Raw genomic sequence first — 22,727 nt, forward strand, 5'->3', positions numbered from 1 at the left:
ACAATAGATAATTAAAGTTGCACTACGTAACACTGCTGGTGGAGGGTCCACTATCTACTTGTCTCCATGGAGATGTTATTGCTTTGCCTGGAATGTTCCATGGTATGACTTTAAACCTATCCATCTAGCATTTATTCATTAGTGGTGTTTCTATTGCTCAAGAATACAATAATATGTTCGGTGAATAGGGGCGACTCTCCACAGATCTGAATTGTAATGTAGTTTAGTACTGTAACCTGCTTGTTTTTCAATTTATTTTTGAGTAATACTTACAACTGTAGTGAAATAAATGCTACAGGTTTGACTCTAATACAGGTGCGTCCATGGGCTTGGCATAGTTATGTTGGCGCTCGATGGGGTATTTAACGAAAACTTTTTTGTTATTTTGGAAAACAGAGGGAGGGAAATATTCATTTCTCAACATACCCGGCTATGTGTAAACGTAGCCTTAATCTACTGTGGAACATATTAGACAAAGCAATAACATTTGCATGGAAATAAACAGGTGGTGGACTCTCCGCTAGAAATATTATGCAGTGTAACTTGTGCTCATTTACTTTAGCTGACATGGCTAATAACCTCTAAGCTTGTACAAGTTCTAAAACCCATTTTCCTCTTAAGGCTAGTTCCTCAAAACAAGTGGAAAATACTTGGTGTCATTTAGCTTGTTTCCTCGCACAAGTTTCTAGGCATGGCTCTTTCTTAGCGTTTTTGTGTGTGAGAATGCTCTGTGTAGCTGTCAGTCTTCTCTGTGGCCCCATCCGTCAGTAGCATCCGGACAGATCCTCACCAAAGCTGTCAGGTTCACACACAAGTCTCCACACACCTTCCTCTGCGAATGACAGGCTATAGGCACTAATGGCCCCTACGCTGAAGCTACCCCAACACACAGCTGCACACGGGACCCCCCCTGAGGCTGCGAAGGGGGCAGAGGTTAATGCCAAAGGTAGGATAGAAAAGAACCCACCTGGATGGTATTACATTTGGCTGCGGGACTTGAGGATCCTTTGTTGCTAATGTAAGCGCAGGTTTTCCCCTCCTGTTAACATGTGATGGTTATTGTATGGAAGTGCTCAGAGGCAGATCACCGCTAATGAGTTAAATTATCTCCGTAATGAAAGCTGGCATTATAATTATCCTTTCAGCTCAGAGTGGACTTTCGGGCCGCTTCTGTGTGCAGTGAGAAGGTCCGGGATGACTCAGGGGTGTTCAAAGTGTGGCGTGAGGGCCAGTCATGCACCATTCACGATATCATATGGCCCTTTGTTTCAATGATACTCCAAGATATACAGCAATGGTATGACTTCATGTATATGTGCAGTTTTGTTTCATTGTGAAGGTAGAGAAATGTGTGCAGGCAAGTTTGACTTTTATACTTGTTATGCTATGTAGAGATAGAGCCATATATGGTTGGCAAATATATTTACTTCCTAAAAAATACACACAAAGCTTTATTTGTGTGTATTTTTGACATAAAGAAATAGCTACACTAAATGTTATACACAGCTTTCTTAAAGGTCTGTGGTAAATTTAAACATAACATAATTTGAGGAACAAAAATAGCTTCAGAGCTTATCTGCCGTCATTTCCTTTGCATTCTAAACAATTGGTACCGCTATTGCCCATGAAAAAAGAAATCTCTAATATCTCTAATGTTGCTCAAGTGAACTGATGATTTCAAAAGTGGCACAATTAAAGGAACTGTAATGGTAGACATACATTGAGTTTTCTTTTTTACATTTTAAAGATTGAAATATGGTGTATGAAGGTTTCTAGATAGAGAATATTTATTATATTTTGATTCCTTGGTTTAACAAAGAGCTGTCTGTGTTGTTAAAACATCTTTTGACTTGTGGTTTTAGTGGTCTATAGTAACACAGATAGCAGTTACAATTATCAGAATATAATTGTAATGTTTTCAATAGGCAATTAGTCACAATTATTCATTCTATTATTGAAAGCCTACAGGCAGTATTAGTTTACTTGGCCAGCCAGAACCACATGCTTTGACAAAACTTTACAAAGAGGGTTTGATTTATAGGCGGATTAACCAATCAGAGAGACACATGCTCCATTTGAGTCTGATCTTCTCCACCTATTAATTGTCTTAGGTAAAATAAGGTATATATTTTGTTCTGAATGTTACAAGAGTTTTGCAGAGGAGATGTCTTCCCGTGCTCAAGTTTGGACGAAGGTTTTTCACGCTCTGTGGTCCAGTTTTGGTCTCTTCTGGGTTCAAACAGAAAGTATAAGGGACTGGCTGGTTAGGCGATTTATTAGTATGCAAAGGTAGATTAAAAATAAGCTTGTTTTATTTTTGTTTCTGATTGAAAAGTACAGCACAGTCTAAGCACTCTGCAACATTATAGGTATAAATAAGATATAACCTGGCTGAATATCTGTCTGGTTTGTCTGTCTGTCTGTCTGTTTGTACCCCCTCTATGCAACAGGATACCACCCCATACAAACACACACACACACACACACAAACACATATATAGACTTAACATGGTGTCAGTCTGTTATTCCACCACTATGGGAGCTGGGAGGAATGGGGCCACAGGTGTTACTGCAGCCTGGGCCAGACTTATGAAATGAGCTCCAAAATATTTACATCCACATGCCACGCAAAGAGCTCTCGGCCAAAGCTACAAAGACAACCCAGTAATCGTCTCCATGTTTCTGAAGAGGAATGGTGTGTTTGGGCATTTTCAACAAGAACTATGTAAAGCGTGGTGAGCTGTGTAACTTTGTGCAGTCTTGGGCAATATAACATTATGGAATAGTGGCAGGCTTTAGTAACAATAATAAATAAAGTAGTACTGGATGTTCTGTAGTAAGTAACCTTTTGCTCATCTGCATTTGCCAACTTTTGTAAGATTATTACAACTGTATAAATAGCCCATATACCAGCAATTTCTTTTTTATATTTTATGTTGCATCTTATAGTATTCTTGAGTACTGTACAATATAAGCCTCTGTAAACAAGTAGTAGTACACAACGAAAAGTACTTACAACTGGCCTTCAACTAGAGACCAATATGTGTTTTTAATGGCTGATGCTGATATCGATTGTTTAGAATCCAGAGCAGTCGATGGCCAATGACCTCTACTGATATTTCTAGGCCGATATACAATATAAGACCGATTTTGCTCCTATCTAATTAGAATTCAGTACAAACTCATCAACTTATCCTTGTTTTACTACAAACTGTGTAAAGAGCAGTGTAGGCATATTTTTGCAGTACCCTCTTTGGACTGAAGTGTTCAAATAAAGTTTTATGCAGATATTTTTCATGCATATCTAGGCAGCCGGTTGAATCAAACAAAATGTTGGCCGATAGCCGATCATAATCTTGTTTAATAATCATTATCTACCTTTTATTTTATTATTATTTTAGCAGTGGCATTTTTTCATCAAAATATCAAAAAGACACTATATTTCGACCTTTATTTGGTTAAAAATGTATTTTACAGTTCTAAATATGTAATAGTAATAATTCTTTGACCAGTCTACTACTAAAATAATTGTTAGTTATAGTTTGCCAACTAGCTTGACCTAAATCTGTAATTGCTCTCTTGGCAGAGCTTTACACTTGTCATTATCAGTGGAAGCATATTATGAACATGAACTTTAGTACCTAGCAACCCAGTGACTGTGTGTGTGTGGTGGTGATCCCTAACTTCTCGTCCCCTCTGCCCTCTGCGCAGTCCCGCTATCAGTGCTTGGTCAGCTGTTTTGGCCTATCATATTTGCTACTACTTTTGTACTTCCCTCATTCCCTCTGCCCCTGTGTCGCTCTATCAGCGGCCTACCAGCTGCTGTTGTCTCGCAGAGCTACCTTAAACTGCATATGACACATTACAATACTCATTGCACTAGTTAAAGGTGCACTATGTAACTTTTCGGCTGGGGGTTCATCACCTTCTTGTTTCTGTGGATATGTCATCGCTCTGCTTTAATTGTTCCACAGTTTCACATTGAACATTTTCCTTACATTTATTCACTTACAGGTGGTTTTATAGCTCAAAAATACCTAGAAAAAAAGGGATTCTGAATGTGAGCAGGGTTGCCTCTCCACAGATCTGATTAGTAACTTGGCCTACTTGGTCTTCTGACAAAGCCATAACAGACACTCCACCAGAAAAGTTACACAATGCACCTTTAACATCCTTATAATCAAGATTTTACTATAAATGTTGCCACTTTTTTTTTCAATTTTTTCTTTTATAACTTTATAATTTCATGTTGGTGAATGTAATTTTTCTTCCTGATTGGTAGAAGATGTGACATACAGTGAGGCAACTCTGTAGCTCCATATGAAATGTTAACAAAGGCCAAAACCTGTCTAACTTGCACAATAGTTATGATTTGACTAATAAAAGTAAATGACACTTTTATTTTGTTAAATGCCAGAGGTTTAATGTGCCAGCAAAATGCCTTCTTTGTTCTAACTTTGTCTCTGCATTATGAATGGAATATTCTGTGTTGATGGCGTAAGTAGAAGTACTCTGTTTTATAACTCACCATTCTCCATGTATTTTTGTACTTTTCATCTCATCTTTGTTCCATAACCTACCCTTTAAAGGTGCTCTGTGAAACTTTTCTGGTTGAGGGTCTGCTCACTGTTTGTCTCCACGGAGATGAGTATTAGGCTTGCCTATTTATTTCCATAAAATCAAGCATGTGACACCACCACAGTTTGAGCAATAAAAACAACTTTAACTGAATGAACGCAAGATAAATACGTTTAATGCCATACTGTGGAATATTTTAGACAAAACATTAACATCATCACAGACAAGAAGGTCCATTAGTGCATTTTTACCTGATGTAAAACTATGATAAATATTACTACCAATCCAAACCAAGTAATAATTACAAAAACATGAGAACCTGTCACTTAATTTTGGAAGAGAAATGGAAGGAGAAGAGCTGACCACCTGTGACTTGCTGTTTCAATCTTGCACATTAGTCTGATCTTTCACACTATTGAGTCCCGAGGCTTAATAATTGCAATGGGACGATGTTCTAGCAGTGAGATAAGAATAGAAGGATGACCTGATGGTGCGGCGACATCATAGACCCCATGTGTGTGCCTATGTGTGTGTTTCTGTGGTGGACTGTTTTTATAGGCCAAGTCTCAGTGGAGGGCAGCTGTTCGGTGATGATTGGCACCGCGCGCCCCTTATTTCCTTCCCCCTCACTTCCTGTCCGCAAAAACCAGTGTGTCTGAGTGACAGGATTTCACAGACCATTAACCAAGCATGCCCCTAACCTGCCACTTTTACTGAAAAATACTGTTATTTTAGCAGATATTTTGGTATGCTAATGCTATTCTTGCTGATATTTTTACCCCCTGGTTCTGTGAATAGCAATCAATACTCTCTCACGGTTGCCACGGGAGGCTGAAACGAATCAATCAGGAGACCGCAAACATGCCACGCCCCTCTTTGTCGACTGCAAGTGCTCCATTCAAGCTCTACCTACAAGGTCAAAGCGAGAGGCCATTGATCATTAAAAGCCCCTGTTTTTTCAACCCCATTAGCGCTAATAACAAGGATACAGACGTCTACTCAAGAGGCAGAGGAGGGTCCCTGTCACAGTAAATGGGGGCTTCTCATTAAAGGGCTGCTCCTGTACTTAGAGCAGGAAATAGGCTCTCCCCACTACTTTGCACTGGAGTTGGAGACATGGCATCTGAGAGAAACGGCTTTAAGGAGAAAATCTATACTCATTGGTTTGTGTCGAGATGAGCAATCTTCCAGCACAGGGTGGAGGCACTGCTTGTGTCACCGGTTTAAGTGTTCTTTAACTGGCCCTAAATTAACGGTGCATTGTGTGACTTTTCACGAAGGTTCATCACATGCTTGTGTGAGATACTGCGTTGCGCATCTTTTGCATTATGTAATTAATTATATGTAATTAAAGTGGTAAGTAATAAGTATGGAGTCAAGCACGGAAAGTCACAGTTCTTTGTGGAGAAGCAAATAACCAACACTTAAAATGTATGCTTTTTAATGTTCTTTTAATCTATAGCAATGTGTGATTAGGGTTGGGGTTAACTGATGCATAGATAAGTTTAAGGTCTCATTATTATACATGGAACAATCCAGTCTAGCAATAACATCTCCATGAAGACAAGCAGGTAGCATAACATAACAACAACAACAAAAAAGTATAATTCATTATAATATAAGGTGCATTGTGTAACTTTTCTGGTTAAGGGTACGTTAAATGCTTTTCTCAGAGGAGATGTTATTGCTTTGTGTGGAATGTTTTACAGTATAGCATTATTTCTATTCATTGAAACTCAACCAGAAGTTAAAGGTCAGGTCTGAAACTAGGTATTTTTGAGCTATAAAACCACCTGTAATTGAATAAATCAAAGGTAGAGCTGTTTAATGTCGTACTATGGAATATTCCAGGCAGAGTATTGACATATCCATAGAAACAAGCAGGTGACATTCCCCCAACCAAAAAGCTACATAGTGCACCTTTAAACACGTAAAAATATACCATCAAAAACAAAAGAAACTACAGTACAGTACAAAGTTCTCACGGCATTTCATAGTGCACCTTTACTTAATCATCATTGCAGAAACCAAAAGTAAGAATGACTCCTATCAAATATGTGAGGAATGCTGAAGAGTACGTGTGGCAGAGCTTTTTCGTCACAAAGGTAAACTCCTGAGTCCTATTCAGGCCAGAGTTATGTGTCACACCCACCTCTGGCAGTCCTATTAATCATGAGAGGAAGAGAAGCCACTGCCACTCCTGTCTCCCGCTCTACATCAGCAGGAATCATACATCTTCCTGTAAAACAATAGCTCCTGACTTCATTAGAAACATTTATTTTCTACTTTGGAATTCATTGTTATGCCATTTAGGAATGTTTTACGGTAACGCCAAGGTTCTCCTCCTCTGACAGAAATCTAATCTTTTTAAAGTAAAGTTTAAAGCTTGTTTCTATGGATATGTCATTGTTCTTCTTTGAATGTTCCACAGTGTAACTAAATGTAAGATAGAGTTGTTTAATGTCAATTACAGGTGGCATTCTGGCTGTGAGTGGGGTCGCCTCTCCACAGATCTGACCTGTAACTTGGTCTGATTTGGTTTCCATGAAGACGGAAAGGTTTAATACCATACTGTGAAACATTCCAGTCAGCAGAGTAACATATCCGTGGAGAAACGCATTTAAAAGGCAGAAGCGGCGCTACCATTAGGCAAAAGTAGGCGGCTGCCTAGGGCCCCCAAACCTGGCGGGGCCCCCAACCAATTGCATTCAGTGTACTAATGGTCAAGACCTCAAAGAAATTTGATTTTTTTCTCAATATGACATTAAATGAGAGAAATATATAATAATAATAATCATCATATAAATGTAAACAAAAATGTAAATATACTAGCAAAAAAATAAAACTACTTTCAGTTCTGGTTATCTAGTAGGCTTTCTAACAAATAAGAGTAAGTTTTCAATCCACTATAATTCAAATAAATAGAGATGTGGATGTCTCAAGAATGGGGAAAAACAGACAATAAATTTCCATGTTAAATCCTAAATTATAATTGATTAGTTTGTTTTTTTTATCTTGACAGTTAATGAAATAAATTAAGGCATGTACATTTTTGGTGTAAAAATGAGTCTTAAGTCAAAATACTGTGTTAAAAAGTATAAAAAAAGCAACAATACACAGTATTACTGTTCTCAGCAACCATGTCACATATTGTAATATTTTCCAGTAGCGTGCAGCACTTTAAAAGAACCTATTTTTAACAACTTTACTTAACATTATTATCTTGAACTATTTACTGTAATGTAAATAACCATAAAAGGCTCAGTTTTATATTGTCACTTGGTCACTTCCTTCCTGAAACCTCATAAAAATTCTTGTACCTGCAAACACAACATTAGCCAAATACTTTTCAGCCTCAGTAATAAAGGTACGTGGTGAGCTCATTCAAAACACCTAGTTATTTCCTCATAACCAAAACACTGCTTGGCCTGCTTAAGCCTCTATGTGCTGTCGTAATTACATAATAGGCGTTTTAAGATGAAGTATACAAAATGTGGTTTTGCCAGATTTAGTGGGAGGAGCTGTGGATTGACAAACCAGCTGATACACTTTTATTTTCCCATGGGTCTTGTGTAAAAGGAAGACATCTTTGTAATGTACGGTACAGCGTCAGTTTTCTTTCCTGAGAAGGTTTAACAGATGCTTGAAGTGCCAAGTGTAGTCTGATGAGTTCCTTGACAGCGGTATGTGGACTCCAGTTACATGCTCAAATTACAGAGCTGTGCCACTGACATTTTCACTTTGGGAAATTTGAATAATGAGATGTTATTCTGTAGACATCTATATTAGCATATTCAAATATATCCTCAAAACATTGTCCTGTTTCAAACCCTAAGCCTTCATTAAAGCTGCACTATGTAACTTTCGTAGTTGGGGAGATATCACCTGCTATTCTCCATGAAGATTTTACAACTTTGAATGTTCTATAGCATAGCATTAAACTTATCTTGCATGTATTCATTTAACAAAAAATAAAAACATGCATCTTACTGTAAGCAGGGTCGCCTCTCCACAGATATGACCTGTAACTTGACCCGGTGGTGCTCCCCGCTTGTCTCCATGGAGATAGATACGTTTGGAGCAAAGGCAAAGCAATAAAATCTCTGTGGAGAAGGTCAGGTGGTGTACCCTTCAACAGAAAAGTTCACAGTGATGTTTACATGAGATAGTTGTTTTTATTCTTGTGAAAACAGATATAGATATGTCATTCAAACAACACATGTATACACACTTTTTTTTTTTCACTTTTATGCAGAGAAAACAACTTATAAAGTTAACTAACAAAAACAAATCACTCAAGAAATATTAGTAGCATCATTGAATATAGTAATAATAGAATGATAATAAGTATACTACTAGTATTATTGTACTACTGTTATTCATAACAAATAAAAAAAGAATAATCAAATAAAAATAATAGCAATAATAATAAAAAGGGTGGGTGGGTGGTTGGTTTAGACTACTTCAAATAGGTCAATAAATGGTTGCCACTGTCTGAAAATGTGAGTATCTAATGGAAGACAATCTCAGAAAAATATTGAATGCTGGAAAATCAGAACCCAGAATACATTTAGTTCTAGCCTAAGTAATAATCAAAATTGCTGAAAAATAAAAGGTGTGTTAAATATTAGTCTATTAATTTGTATGTGACCATGATGCTGTTACATTTAGGGCTTGTTTATTGACATGCAAAGTTTGCCCTTGATAGCCAGTTCAGTTTAATGACCTACACTTCACAGGGATAGCTTTGTCATGACAGAAAGGCCAATAGACGCAGGTGAGGAAGGTGGATACACAACACATATCAAGAGGGAAGTGTTGAATTTGTGTAGGCAGAATATTTAATAAGCGCTGACAACCAGGAACACAGGCTGACATCCGGAGGTGAGCAGGTCCAAGTGACACTTTGAGACGCTGTAAATGGCACCAAATGACACGAGTGTAGACATGCACGGACCAGCAGACTCTTCTCCCATTTCTCTAATTCTGTCTACAGCAAAATTGGGTTAGGCTGTCTGTCCACTCTGTCAGGTTTCATGAAGGGACTGACAACAAGAGCCACTGCAGGAATACACAAAATAGCAGAGAAGTGAGATGTGTGTTCAAAATAGTGTTGTCATGATACTAACATTACTAACAAGTTGATTTCGATATTAAGGAATAAAACTCTTTATTTAGACAATATAATGTGATTTTTAACATCGAATCATAGTACTTTTAAAAAAATTTATTTTACCATCTGGTTTCATGTCTGTGTAAACCCTGATTCATACCATAGTGATCTTTACTAGTTTATGTGCTCTTATACTTGTTCTGATACAGCTCAAGAGCATTCTAAAGCTACTCAGGAAGGTTAATTTTTGTCCTTTGACTGTCATTTTTGTGATTTTTTTGCTCAAATTAGTATCTAGTTTCAGTACTAGTTTTAATAACAATTAGTATCTGATTTTTGATACTTTCGACACCCCTAGTTCAAAAGGGGTTTCAGCTTTCAGTTTATTTGTGACATTTTGGAGACTTTTGCCCATTAATAAGATAAAATGTTGCGGTTTAAATTGTTAATCGCTATGACAACTGTGCTAGGATTTCATCACTCTGAAACCCATGGTTAGAAACAGAATACAGATGTCCAGTATAGTGCAACATGTAGCAACATCCAGTGACACTGATGTGAAATAATTTGAAATCAGTTGTTATTTTTGGTTGTGCTTATCTAACATTGTTACAACAGAAAGTTGGGATAGTTATCTGTAAGTTTCAGAGTGATGAAAATCTAGCAATCTAGTTCCCATCGCAATTAATAATTCAAAACAAACCAAAAAGTCACAGAGAAACAAGACGCTGACACCCATGAGTAGAAAGTTTTACTATTTTCATCATGTACCAATGATGTTTGTTGTGAATTCCAACCAAAATGTAAATTATAGAATACTTGGTTGCATAATTTGCTTTTGTTTCGAATACCTGTTGCAAAAGTATACATTTGGGGTCAGATAGATCATGGTTAGATCCTGATTATTGATCCTGAAGGGAATTATTTGGACACAGTAGCTCACATATCATAATATATTATAATAACAAAGAGCAAAAATATAAATGGTAATAATATATTTAAAAGAAGTAGCAAAAATAACAAGAGACTGGTGTCAAGTAAGGCATAATTGTATCAGTGTATATGTGCAAGTAATAGGTTCAAAATTTTAGACCTGCATAAACGTATCTACAGTAATTTGTCATATAGAGTATCTAAAGTATAATTCACTTCATGTAATTTCAAGTATCCCAACACTTTACCTTTAGGAGCAAGTATGGAATAACACTGAAATATCATTATCACATCATCGGTAAATCCAGTTCCTGTCAGTAGTCTTATTTGGAGGCAGCAGCTTATCCGATTTTAATCCCCTCAAGATGGTGTAATAGTTTGACTGTGTGTGTGGATTATAGGGAGAGTGTCAGAGTAAATATGGACTTTTGCACAACTGATATTTTGCAGCTGATATCATCAACAATCCTTGAGGTTGTGAAGCTAAACGTAAGCACTGCTCTGTCTAAAGCTCTGTTACTCAAATTAGACTTAAATTAGGCTACGTTCAGACGGTCGGGCTTAATGCTTAATTTTGATTTTTTTGTGAAATCCAATTTTTTTGCGAGGTCATTCACATTTCCAATTAAATGCGACTTGTATGCAATCTCCAGTTTGAACTTTAAATTCCCCAAAAAGTGTCCAGCATTGGAGGATACCATGATACAGTCCAATGATTTCAGAAACCGCCCAGTTCTGATAAGACCCCTCCAATTTCACCTGAATACAGTGATCCCCCAAAAATCCCCCAGATGAATGCGACCTGGCCATTCAAACTGAAGTCACATGTCAAAAGATCAGATATGTATTGGTTTTAGGAGCACATATCCAAGTGGCCTGGGTCGCCTTTCAAAAAAATTGTACCTGTGTCGTTCAGACTGTCACTAAAAGATCAGATACAGGTCACATAGGGGCGCAAAAATCTGATTTGGATCACTTCAGGCTGCAGTTTTAACGTACTTTAGACTTAATCTGATGTTTATTTTAACACCAATAGAGATACATGTAGAACCCCCCACAGCATAATACCACTGCAAACTATCAATACAAAACTAAACAATCAAAATGTGAAATACTGAGTGTTTCCAGTGCGCAGGTGGGTTCTTGGTGTATCCATAGGGAAATATGGATATCAACCATGCTGCATCTGCTTTCCTGGACGGTCTATTCACTGTATTGAATCACAGACCAGTGAGTCATCTCAAGTGGTATTGTTATAACGTGAGCCAATCAAACAGAAGCTGGATGTCCGGTGTGGAGCCCCCCCTTTATTGTGTACTGTGTGGGGGGATGGACTACAGGCCCTCAGGTGCAGATTTGTATTCAGTTTAAGCGCATGTCTTTCTTTCCACCTCAGATAACAAGGGCCTGATGTCATTTTGGGGTTTTAGTCGTCAACTGCCATGAATAAAAGATTCTCACACAGCAAGCCACATGAAACAGCATTTGTAGATTATGAAGAGCATTCACTGTACAGGTGTGGCTTTCTCAGCTGCAGTTTTCTCACACTTTTGTTTTTATTTCTAGTACTATGTGTATGACTGTATTTATTTTTGAATGCCAATTGAAAAGGTTAAATACACAGACATACACAGAATGAGCAAAGGCTATCAATACTAAGATTAGAAGATTGGGGGTGGCATTAAATAAGTTTTCTTCTTCCCACTCCTTTTTGGGCAATTTTTTTGTTGTGGTTTCATTTCTGTTATGATTTCACTAATGTTATATGTATAAGAATGTACAGTTTTACTTGCCCAAAATAAATACATACATACAATACTCTTCTGAAGTATTGCTACTGAAAATGGTCGCACAGATGGGAAAGTTGATTCTTTCCTGAGTGGTTTTAGAATGATATCATAATCTATATGAGAATTAGTGTAAGATTACATGATAATATAACACCAAGTAGGGTTAGTTTGTGTTGAAAATTACAGTTTATGTTGTAAAAAAGCATTTTATTATCATTGTGGTATCAAAATCAGTATTGAGAATCATGAGTGTTCCCTATTGAATTGAAGTTTGAAGTATTGTGCCAACACTAGTTTGGATAGATATAAATCCTGCTGTTGAGTCAGACAGCTGATGTTTTCTATAACCTGATTTGGAAAGCAAAATACATTTGTGTAGACATTTTCATTTTGAGCTGCGGTAAATATAATCCACTTCCTTTTCAAAGCTAAACTGTACAATGGGAAAAATGTATTTCTAAACACTTGTGAGTTCGTTCAAAGTTCCTCAGACACACATTCAACATGAGTCACCACCGTCTCGCATCGCTGTGACGACAAACTTCATTCAAACTTGAGAAAACATCAGGCACCTTTAGAGCTGCTGTCAGTGCTGTTGTTTCACCGAGGAATGCCCTGAAACTGGCAACTGATGTAATTTGCTTACTAAGGGAGAGAAATATGCTCAGAATTTCAATGGGTAGACAACAAGGGTAGCTCTCGTGTCTGCGGAGGACTGTTAGCTCAAATTAGACTCATTGTGTTGAAAATATACAAGCCTCTCTAAATACCTACAACAAAGGAAGAGAAAGAAGAAGTGACTTTTACCATAACAGCTAAAACTTGTAAACTTGTGCTTTATTACTAGCTATGTTTACATACACACTAAAAATCTGATCATTTTCTGATTTCTGGAGTTACAAGATTATTGAAATGTAAATAGTTTTATCTGATGTGAGTAGTCTGATTTCTCTCTGATTGGGTTTCGATTAGGAAAATTATGCAAACTAATAGGGCAAAGGCAAACATGAAAGAAAACATGTTAAAGATCAAAAGAGATATTTTAAAACTGACTGTGCAGTTTCTCTAAAATGACATTGATTAATTGAGGTATTTTTCAGATCTCTTTAGTAAACACAGACCAAATATCTGATCAAATTATTGTGTTATCTGATTATACTAGTTATTTAAATTACTACTATGTAAATTTACCCATTGCAAATTAATCATAAAAGTCCAAAAAGACCACTTCAAAGGCTCTCTTGATCTCTTAACGGATTTACAACAAGCATATCTTCAGTACATATATGTTAAAAACTTTTGTTCATTGTATATTTACCCTTGCTTGCTCTTGAAGTCATACTGGGTGAGATTAATAAATAACCACAAATACTTCAAACAAGGTTACTGTGAATGGCCTCCTCTTGGCATTGTTTGTGCACCTGTGTGGTAACTGTACTACAAATATGGCTGCTATAATTTACATTAACTTACAGATGGGAATAACAGCTCCTAATGATGTAAACAAAGTGTGTAAAGGAAGCGTCTGTTGTTGTATAGTTAAAGGAGAAATATGTTACATAAGACTAATGATAAAAGCAGGATGTCAGGAGGAGCTGATACTGAAAAGCTTGTTTGAGTTTCTGCATAGTCTCCACTTGGGTCATTTCCCTTCCGATGGTCTATAAGAGGTCCTATGGTTACACTAATTGCACGTTTATTTTTCCAACAATGTTACGGACATACCAGTGAGATACCTGTTCAACTATAATTAGCCATTGAAAACACCCTATGTACACTGGCTGCGTACAGCAATGGCCGAGTGAGATGCCAGTGTAGAATGTAAACAGGTCCTGTGTACATGATGTCAACATGGCCGACTTGGTGGTATGTTGTAAAGTTTAGGCTGTAAAAGTAGAACTATGTGGTTAGTATTTGACTCTAGGGGTTAGAAAATACTCATATTACTTTATTGTTTGTGTAAGAGTTAAGAATGCAGCTACTTTAAATAAAATCTGTGCAGTTAATCAAATTTGAGAGTTTTGAGAATCAAATTTTGGTTAGTTTAGGTCATTGTTTTTATTTGCAACATACAACAAGCATACAGACATTGACAGAACAATACAATAAGTACAACACGGTACAATAAAATATAAAGGCATATAACAAATGCGTTCTACAGCCAAGTCTTTGTCAGTGAAAACATATACCAGTAGTTTTGAGCTCAGACTTCAGAGGAATAAATAAATGTTATTTCACTTATTTGTAAAGGGACATCTCATATTAGTGAACTTTTAAAATGTAAATATATATGTATTATAGCAAACATGGCTCATTTCCATCTTCAGTCCATCTCCAGGTTGATGTCAGACAGTCTACAGGACAGGAAAAAGAACAGCAACAATCACTCAAAAGCAAATGGAACACACCAGCATACTCACTGTACATACAATTATAAGGAAAGTTTTCTGTTAAATGGCAAGTATTAAAAGTCTGTATTGTTTGTCCATCCACCATCCATGTATTGTTTATGTTTTGGTAATTCATTTTAAAGACATTTTTATTTGTTTTAGATTAGATAAAATCTAATAAAAAATTTAAATAGATGAATATGAGGATGTAGCCCTGCTATAAATATCCTACAGCCATAATGTTCCTTACATAATTTTAAGTTTACATGCACACTATAATCTGATCAAAACCTATTATCTGATTTCTGGAGCTTTAAATTTATTTAAATGACATACAAACTGCAAATTGGGATGTGAGTAAGACCATGATTAGAAAGAATCTTATTTTAAGTATGCATGTAAATTTATGTCTTACTGTACTTCCTGTAAACCTTAACACTTACAACTTGTTTTTTCTTGTTTTTTCTTCTGGTGATTTGCTTGCTTTCATTTATTGTCCATTGTATTGTTTGGTCTTTAGCCAGTGCTTATCGGTAATGGCACCACAGGATAACACAAACTCTAGCAGGCTGCATAAACAATCAAACAATAGTGGCCAGCTCAGGAATGTGGCCAGTGGACACACCGCATATATTCATATATGTGTCATATTCAGGCTGTTTACACTTCATCAGTAAGAACAATGACTTTAAAACTATTGACGCAATATCTCCTGTACGAGGATGTCCATATAAAGTCAAATGAACCTTCCAGTGTTAATTTGAATATTTGCGGTTTTAATTATGTCATGTGTTATTGTTGAGCTTTAGGTGTGTCCGTGTATGTAAGTATTGTTTTGTTCTTTCTATTGTCCTAAAATTAAACTGAATTATAAGGTCATTGTGTGTCACTTCTTGACAGTTTTAGTATGACACAATGCACCTTTGGAGCATTCATCATATGTACCGTTGAATATACTGTAGACTGGAAAAGGGAGTTGCTTCGAAAATGTGTCCAGTTTATCCAAAAAGTGTCCTTTTAACTATTTCACACAGTGGCCATAAATGGACTGATTAATATATGCAAGTTGCTGTAATTTTCCTTATCTAACATTTACTGGAGTCTTGATTTTAGTTTGCCAGTCCATATTAATGGTTGCCTGCTTTTATCTTGTGTGTAAACAGTGAAATATAATAACAATAATGATAATAGAATTTTAAGGTCATTGTTTGTCTCTCAAAGGAATACATCTTGACAGTTTTGGTATGACACCTTCATAAAATGCCATAGTTTTCTCTTTGGGGAGGTGGAAGTTAGCGTCAACCCAAGTGTGACAGATTGTTGTACGAGGCGGTGGAGACAGAGTGGAAAACAGTGGGTTTTACGAAGGCTCTTTAAAATGACAGGGAGTTTCCTGGGAGTCGCTGAGCCTCTGTAAAGATTAAATGTGACACAAGTCGACATCTGGGCTCCTCCATGCTGTGTGTGTTTGCAGTACTTTGAATAGTATAGTATAGTACCAGATAGAGCTGTCTTCATGTTGACAAATAAATACTGCACATCTTTAATTTAAAATACCTGCAATCCACCAGTAAAGTTACATAGTCCACCTTTAAATACATCATTGTTACTCCAAAATAGTTTTATTTATCTTGAAGAAAAATTGCCCTCTCAACACAGCGCCAAATGTCATTATCTAATCTATTTGAAATGCTCTACACTGTATGACATAAATTGCATGATTAAAAGTCATGTTACTCTACTCCCCCGATGTTATGAAACAGTGACATTTATAGCTTCAATTTACCTTTTTGTTCTCAAATGTTGACAAAACCAAATGTGATAATGACTCTTACCGTGGTGCACCTTATCATCTAATTACTTCAAAGCCTACAAATAAGATTGGACCATGTGTGTGACCCTGTAAATGGGGTTTAAAGTAACAGTAATGAGAGGCCATGTGGTGTTCTGAGGTAACTGCATATGCAACAGTCAGGAGCTATTTTGTAAAATTAAGCCAATTTGTGTGAAATTATGGATAACAGAATTGAAATAACTGGGACTGGAGAGCTCACCACATGTACTGTTGAATATAGATTGGGAAAGGAAATGGTTTGCAAAATGTGTCCAGTTTATCCAATAACTGTCCTTTTAACTGTTTATTTTACACAGGCCGTCTTAAATTAACTGACTAATATGGAAGTTGCTGTAATTTTGCTTATCTACCATTTATAAAAACAGCTCACCAGAGTCTTGATTTTAGATTGCCAGTCCAAATTAACTACTTTGTTAGTAAACAGTGAGTGATATTATCAAAATAAATTAAAATTCATTACAAGTTTCATAAACACAAACTTTATTTAACCCAAGTTAGACTGTTAGTGCCTTATTTTTTTTATGAAACTCAGCAGTCTACACTTACCATGAGGTTCCAGAAGTCAATTTGCCGTTCAATTTCCTAATAATAATTATATAAATATACAGGTACAAGTAAAAAATATAGAAATATAGTAAATGAATCTCTCAGCTTTGAACAAGTGATCATAAGCAGAAAACAGTGCAAAGATAGAATAGTAGATGAAATAAGTTTGCCAGATTCTGAATGAAACAGTACATTTGGCACAAGTTAAACCCAGAAACAACACAATTTTAGACTGTTATTTTGTATTGGGCTTGTTTTTGTGCACAGCTCACTCAGGCCCTCTGGATTACATGTATCATACTATTATATCACCCTCTGAAACTGCATTTACGCTGGGATGAGATTATCCTTTTGCACAGCTGTAGCACCACGATGCAGCAGCCTTATAGTCTTATATAACAGTCCCCTCTCTCTCTCTCTATCCCCTCTCATCTCTCCTCTGTATCTGTGTGTTTATGCTGATGATGTGTCAAAACACTCCCCAACTCCCCTCGCTGCTGTCAACAGTAACATCCACTGGCCTTTCTCCTCTGCAATGGCGAAACGCTTTGCATGAAAAACTCAGGGCGGATGGCGTAAGTTAGCCGGGCCTCATAAATATTGACTCAAAGCCGTCAAAAACTGGCCTTGTTGTCCGGTCTGAAGGCAGCAGGGGTAATTAGGGGACATGTTTGAGAGGCACTTATGGGGCTTTCACTGTGACATGAGGCCAGAGGTAAAAGTTTGACATGGGGAATTATTTAGAGTCAAGTGACAGCGATGGTGCTTTTTCCTCTATGGAATTAAGTATTTTTAGTTAAAGCTGCTCTATGTAACCTTTCTGGTCACTTGGGTGCATGAAGGTGTTATTGGTTTGCCAGGAAAGTCTCACAGTATGGCATTAAACTCATTTATCTTGTTTTCATTCAGTTGCAGATATTTTCATAGCAAAAAAATAAATAAATTTTTTTTGAAAAACTTACATTTTTACTGCCTCTCCACCGATCTGACTTGTTACTGTCCTGGTTGCGTCACTTACTTGTCTCCATGGAGATAGCAAAATAAAAAATAAAAAAAATAAATCAAATGTCCGGTTGGCAGAATAATTTTTTTCATTTGTTACTGATCCTACCTGGACGACTGAGGGATTACACAGACATCCATGGAGATAAATAAGTTTAATGTCGTACTGTGAAACATTCCAGCCAAAGCAGTAACATCTCCATGGAGACAAGCACTCTCCACCAGAAAAGTTACACTGTGCACCTTTAACATTATCACACCTCAAGACAGAGTTATAAAATGCGTCAAAGTGGGCTAGTTTAGCTGAATCCTACAGTACTGAGCTATTATTGATTTCTAATATTAGCTGCCTCTCTGTAAAAGTCCTTTCTCTTGTAGTCTTTTATATCTCAGATTCTTTGCTCCGCTCGGCAGTGCTTTGATAATTGAATCTTTTGAAACTTTGAGGCTATTCTCATTGCCATCACCTTGCACAATATTAGGTATTCTGTAGCGGGTTTTGGGTGCAGATGAAGTTTTAGTGGGGTTCTGATTACTTGCTGAGAAGTCCTTTGGCCGTCCTTCGCTAGTATCACAGTTGATCCAGAGTCTTGGCTTGTTAAGCTGGACTCCTGGCTGATGCTGAGGCCTTAAGGGGATTTCAGACTGAAGGATTGTAATGTCAGCATCCTTTAAGTAGATATATTACGTTTCTTGAGGGGTGTTTATTAATACAAAGAGCATTATTTCATATTTTGTTCAATTGTAATGTAAACTGCACTATTGATCTAAAGCTGCTCAATAATAGAAACAGATCCAATGACTTCCTGTTCAAAATTGCAGAACTGAGAAATATCATTTATTCATAGAAGCATTTCATTATTAGCCTGATTCATCAGCCAGTTTCACTTCAGTAGGCAGTTTTTTATTTAAACAGTTGCAGCTATTTGGTTGTGACGTATGTAATGGGCCAAACCCTGTAGGAAGAAGGGCAATAACGTCTTTCCCCTTGATAAAATTCACCAAACATTCTCTTTGTTCCGGCTTTAAATCCTCAGCCTCGGGAATCGTTGCCAACAGTTGCCAGAATATATGGTTTTGTCTACATCCATCTCGACCACTTTGTTTACTGTTGTGTTGTACCACAAAAGAGACCCAGCCATGGCTTCACAGCTCTTCGCTGATTGGTTGGTGTGCAGTCCACAAATTCTTGCGAATTGTCTAGTGTATTCTGATTCCTGACCTAGTCGCTGGAGAGAAATGAAATTGAACGGACGCACTAGGTGGAGCCAGACTGGCTATTTCACTGTAGCAGCAGTTTTTAACCTTACATGTGTGACCTTGGACTTTTTTTTAAATAACTGAAAGTAGGAAGGGGGACATAGGGTAGGTGAAAACAGGAATTTTCTGAGCATTAGTTTCATATGCAGAACAGTGCAGCATTAGGCTACACAGTCATGCAGTGTTTCAATCAAAAATAACTGTGACTGAGTTTAGCTGTTAAAAGTTCATTCAAGTTGATTTTACAAAATATGTCCCATTTAAACTCATTTACATTACACATTATGTATCTTATTACTTTTTCTTTTAACGCTTTTTCTTTTTTTGCCTTTTACAGTCTTCATCTGCAGTTTCATGGTGGCGGCTCCCATCTTCGGTTACCTTGGCGACCGCTTCAACAGAAAGGTCATCCTGAGCTGCGGCATTTTCTTCTGGTCCATTGTTACTCTGCTGAGCTCGTTCATCAGCAAAGAGGTGAGGCACTCAGCACACACATGCACACACACATGCACACACACAGACACACACACACACACACACATGCACACACACACACACATATGTTGGGTTTACATTTACTTTCTGGAGACCAATCCTATCTTTAACTGTACTTGCTAATTGCCTATAACCTTAACTTAAATTCTAACCTTAAAGATCTGGAGAAGAGGGTACACAACTTGCTTGTGTCAGGAAGATGATGGTGCTTTGCAAAGAATGTCCTGCAGTATGGCATTATCTTGCATTTGTTCAGGTGTTTACATACTTAGTGTGGGCACATATTAATAACTAATTAATAATAATAGAATGCATAATAAGTGCTTAATTACATCTTTGTTAGTATTTATAAAGTACTTTCAATGCATTATTTTGCGAGTACTAACCCATTAACAGTTTTCTTTCCATTAAAGTGGTGGAGATTACGATAGATGTTTTTGTGTATCCACTGAAATATTAATAAGCATTAATAAGTGCTTGATTAATACCAACTAATAGCTAAGTAACAGCTACTTAGAATACAAATGACCATTTCAGCTATTAATATGTGGTCCCTAAACTAAAGTGTTACCTTAATAATAAAGGAGTTATGTCACATAAAAGAGGCGAGTCCTGAAATGCAAATGTGTGTACAGATTTTAGTCCCCACAATGTTATAAAGACGCCCTCACACACTCTGATATGCAGACCCACTCCCTGCCTATCATATTATTCTATTAGCCTGCCACTGCCTCTTTGAACTACAATGACGAGCTAATTGCACTCTTCTGATGTGGATAGGCTTCATATTAGGCTTGTGAAATAGAATGACATGCCCGCACAGCCAGACCGCCTCTCAGCTTCTCTTTTCTTTACCCCGGTTCTCTGGCAGACAGCCAATCACCTAATGAAGGGCCATGCTTCAGACTTGTCTCCATTACAATGCTTTAGAAGATAAGAGTCTGTTGTTTTAGTGCCCCTTGACAAGCGCATTTAGATCTGGTATCTCCAAACGCCCCCCATGTAGTGGGATGGGTGCTACCCTGGTGAGAGATCAGAACACACGTACCCATTATAATCTAGTTTAAAGGTGCACTGTGTAACTTTTCTGATAGTGATCGAGGGTCTGTCCTGTTTGTTTTCATGAATATTCTATTGCTTTGCCTTGAATGTTCCACAGTATGGCATTAAACACATTGATTTTACATTTATTCAGTTGCAGGTGTTATTATTGCTCAAAGATACATGAAAAATATGCAGGGTTGCCTTTCCACAGATCTGACCTTTACCTTGTTATGCCAGTGTGGTAAAAATAAAAAGTTTAATGACATACTGTGGAACATATCTAGCCTTATTCATCAAACGGTTTCACTTCATGGAAACCATCTGACCTGTCCTGAGCATTAGGATTGATTTGCTTGACGGTAGGTGGATACTTTTTTATTTAACCAGTCGCTGCTATTTGGTCATGACGTATGTAATGTGCCAAATCCCGTAGGAAGAAGGGCAATAACGTCTTTCCCCTTGATAAAATTCACCAACATTCTGTTTGCTCCGGCTTTAAATCCTGATCTCGGGAATCGTTGCCAATACAGAATGTATGGCTTTGTCTACATCCATCTCGACTGCTTTGTTTACTGTTGTGCTGAACCACAAAAGATACCCAGACAGGTGCTTGAGTTTGACGTCATAGCTTCACAGCTCTTCTCTGATTGGCCGGTGCGTGGTCTACAACTTCTGGGGTTCTTGCAAACCGTCTAGTGTGTTCTGATTCCTGACATAGTTGCTGGAGAGAAGTGAAATTGAGGGGAGGCACTAGGTGGCGCCAGCCTGGCTACAAAGCAGTAACATCTTCATGGAAACACGCTCGTGACGGACCCTCCACCAGAAAAGTTACATAGTACACCTTTAATACTAACAAACATGGAACAAACATTTCTCACTTGACAAACTGCGAATCGTTTGGCTTTTTATGATTCTGCATAATCAAAAATAGTCTGACAGATTCTGGATGAGACAGATGGTGCTTTAGATTCATTAAAAAATGTAAATGGATATTCTATTGTAATTTTTATCACACTGGAAACAGCTGAAAAACGAATTACAGTATAGGACAGCAGAATAGATTTCATTATAGTGTTACGGATCCAAACTCTAATTAGTGGCCATTTCAGCCTCCCAAACACATTATCAGAACTGATTAATTTTACAGTTATCGTTTATCCATGGGGTTCAGAAAATTAGAACAGTTGTTACCATAGCAATTGACAATTATATATTTTGGATGGTGAAATGCCCTCAAAATGTCACCACGAGAGGAAGCTTTGCCATCAAACCAGAGGCACTGATCAACTTTAGCCTTTTAATCTGACATCCTCCTTCTTTATGGAGATTTTTTTGGTTTAAGGAAAGTCTCGGGCATTTAAGTCAAGAATATGCGCCCCCTGCCTGTCGAGAAGTGCCATGTCCCACAATGTTACATCTCTAGTGAGTAATCCTTTACACTGCTGACACTTAGCCCAGAGCTGTCTGTGTCAGAGCTCCAAAGGGTGCATACTTTACGTCAAATCTCCTCTATGATCCCCAAATTTGATATATTTGCATGTGCTCCTATCAGATACTAGTATAGGTGACATTTTGAGGACTTTTCACCATTCAAAAGATCTAAAGTTTTATTTTAAATTGCTATATGAACCGTCCATTTTATGTTATCAGTTCAGATGGAGGACAGGTGTCTATGTAACCCTAAGAAAGAATCACTGTTTTGCAAAAAAATGTCCAAATCA

At 37.3% G+C, this 22,727-nt stretch overlaps 1 protein-coding gene across 1 annotated transcript in view; it reads left to right on the plus strand.

Annotated features, from left to right (window-relative positions):
* spns2 (SPNS lysolipid transporter 2, sphingosine-1-phosphate) overlaps window positions 1-22,727 on the plus strand; it is a 99,390-nt gene that overhangs the window by 37,615 nt on the left and 39,048 nt on the right. Inside the window, 1 exon segment of the mRNA XM_020930209.2 lies at window positions 19,805-19,941. Coding sequence (XP_020785868.2) covers window positions 19,805-19,941 — 137 coding nt within the window.

The sequence above is a fragment of the Boleophthalmus pectinirostris genome, unplaced genomic scaffold, assembly GCF_026225935.1.
Source record: "Boleophthalmus pectinirostris isolate CB_2022bp ecotype Guang Dong unplaced genomic scaffold, ASM2622593v1 HiC_scaffold_12, whole genome shotgun sequence".
Lineage (NCBI taxonomy): Eukaryota > Metazoa > Chordata > Actinopteri > Gobiiformes > Gobiidae > Boleophthalmus > Boleophthalmus pectinirostris.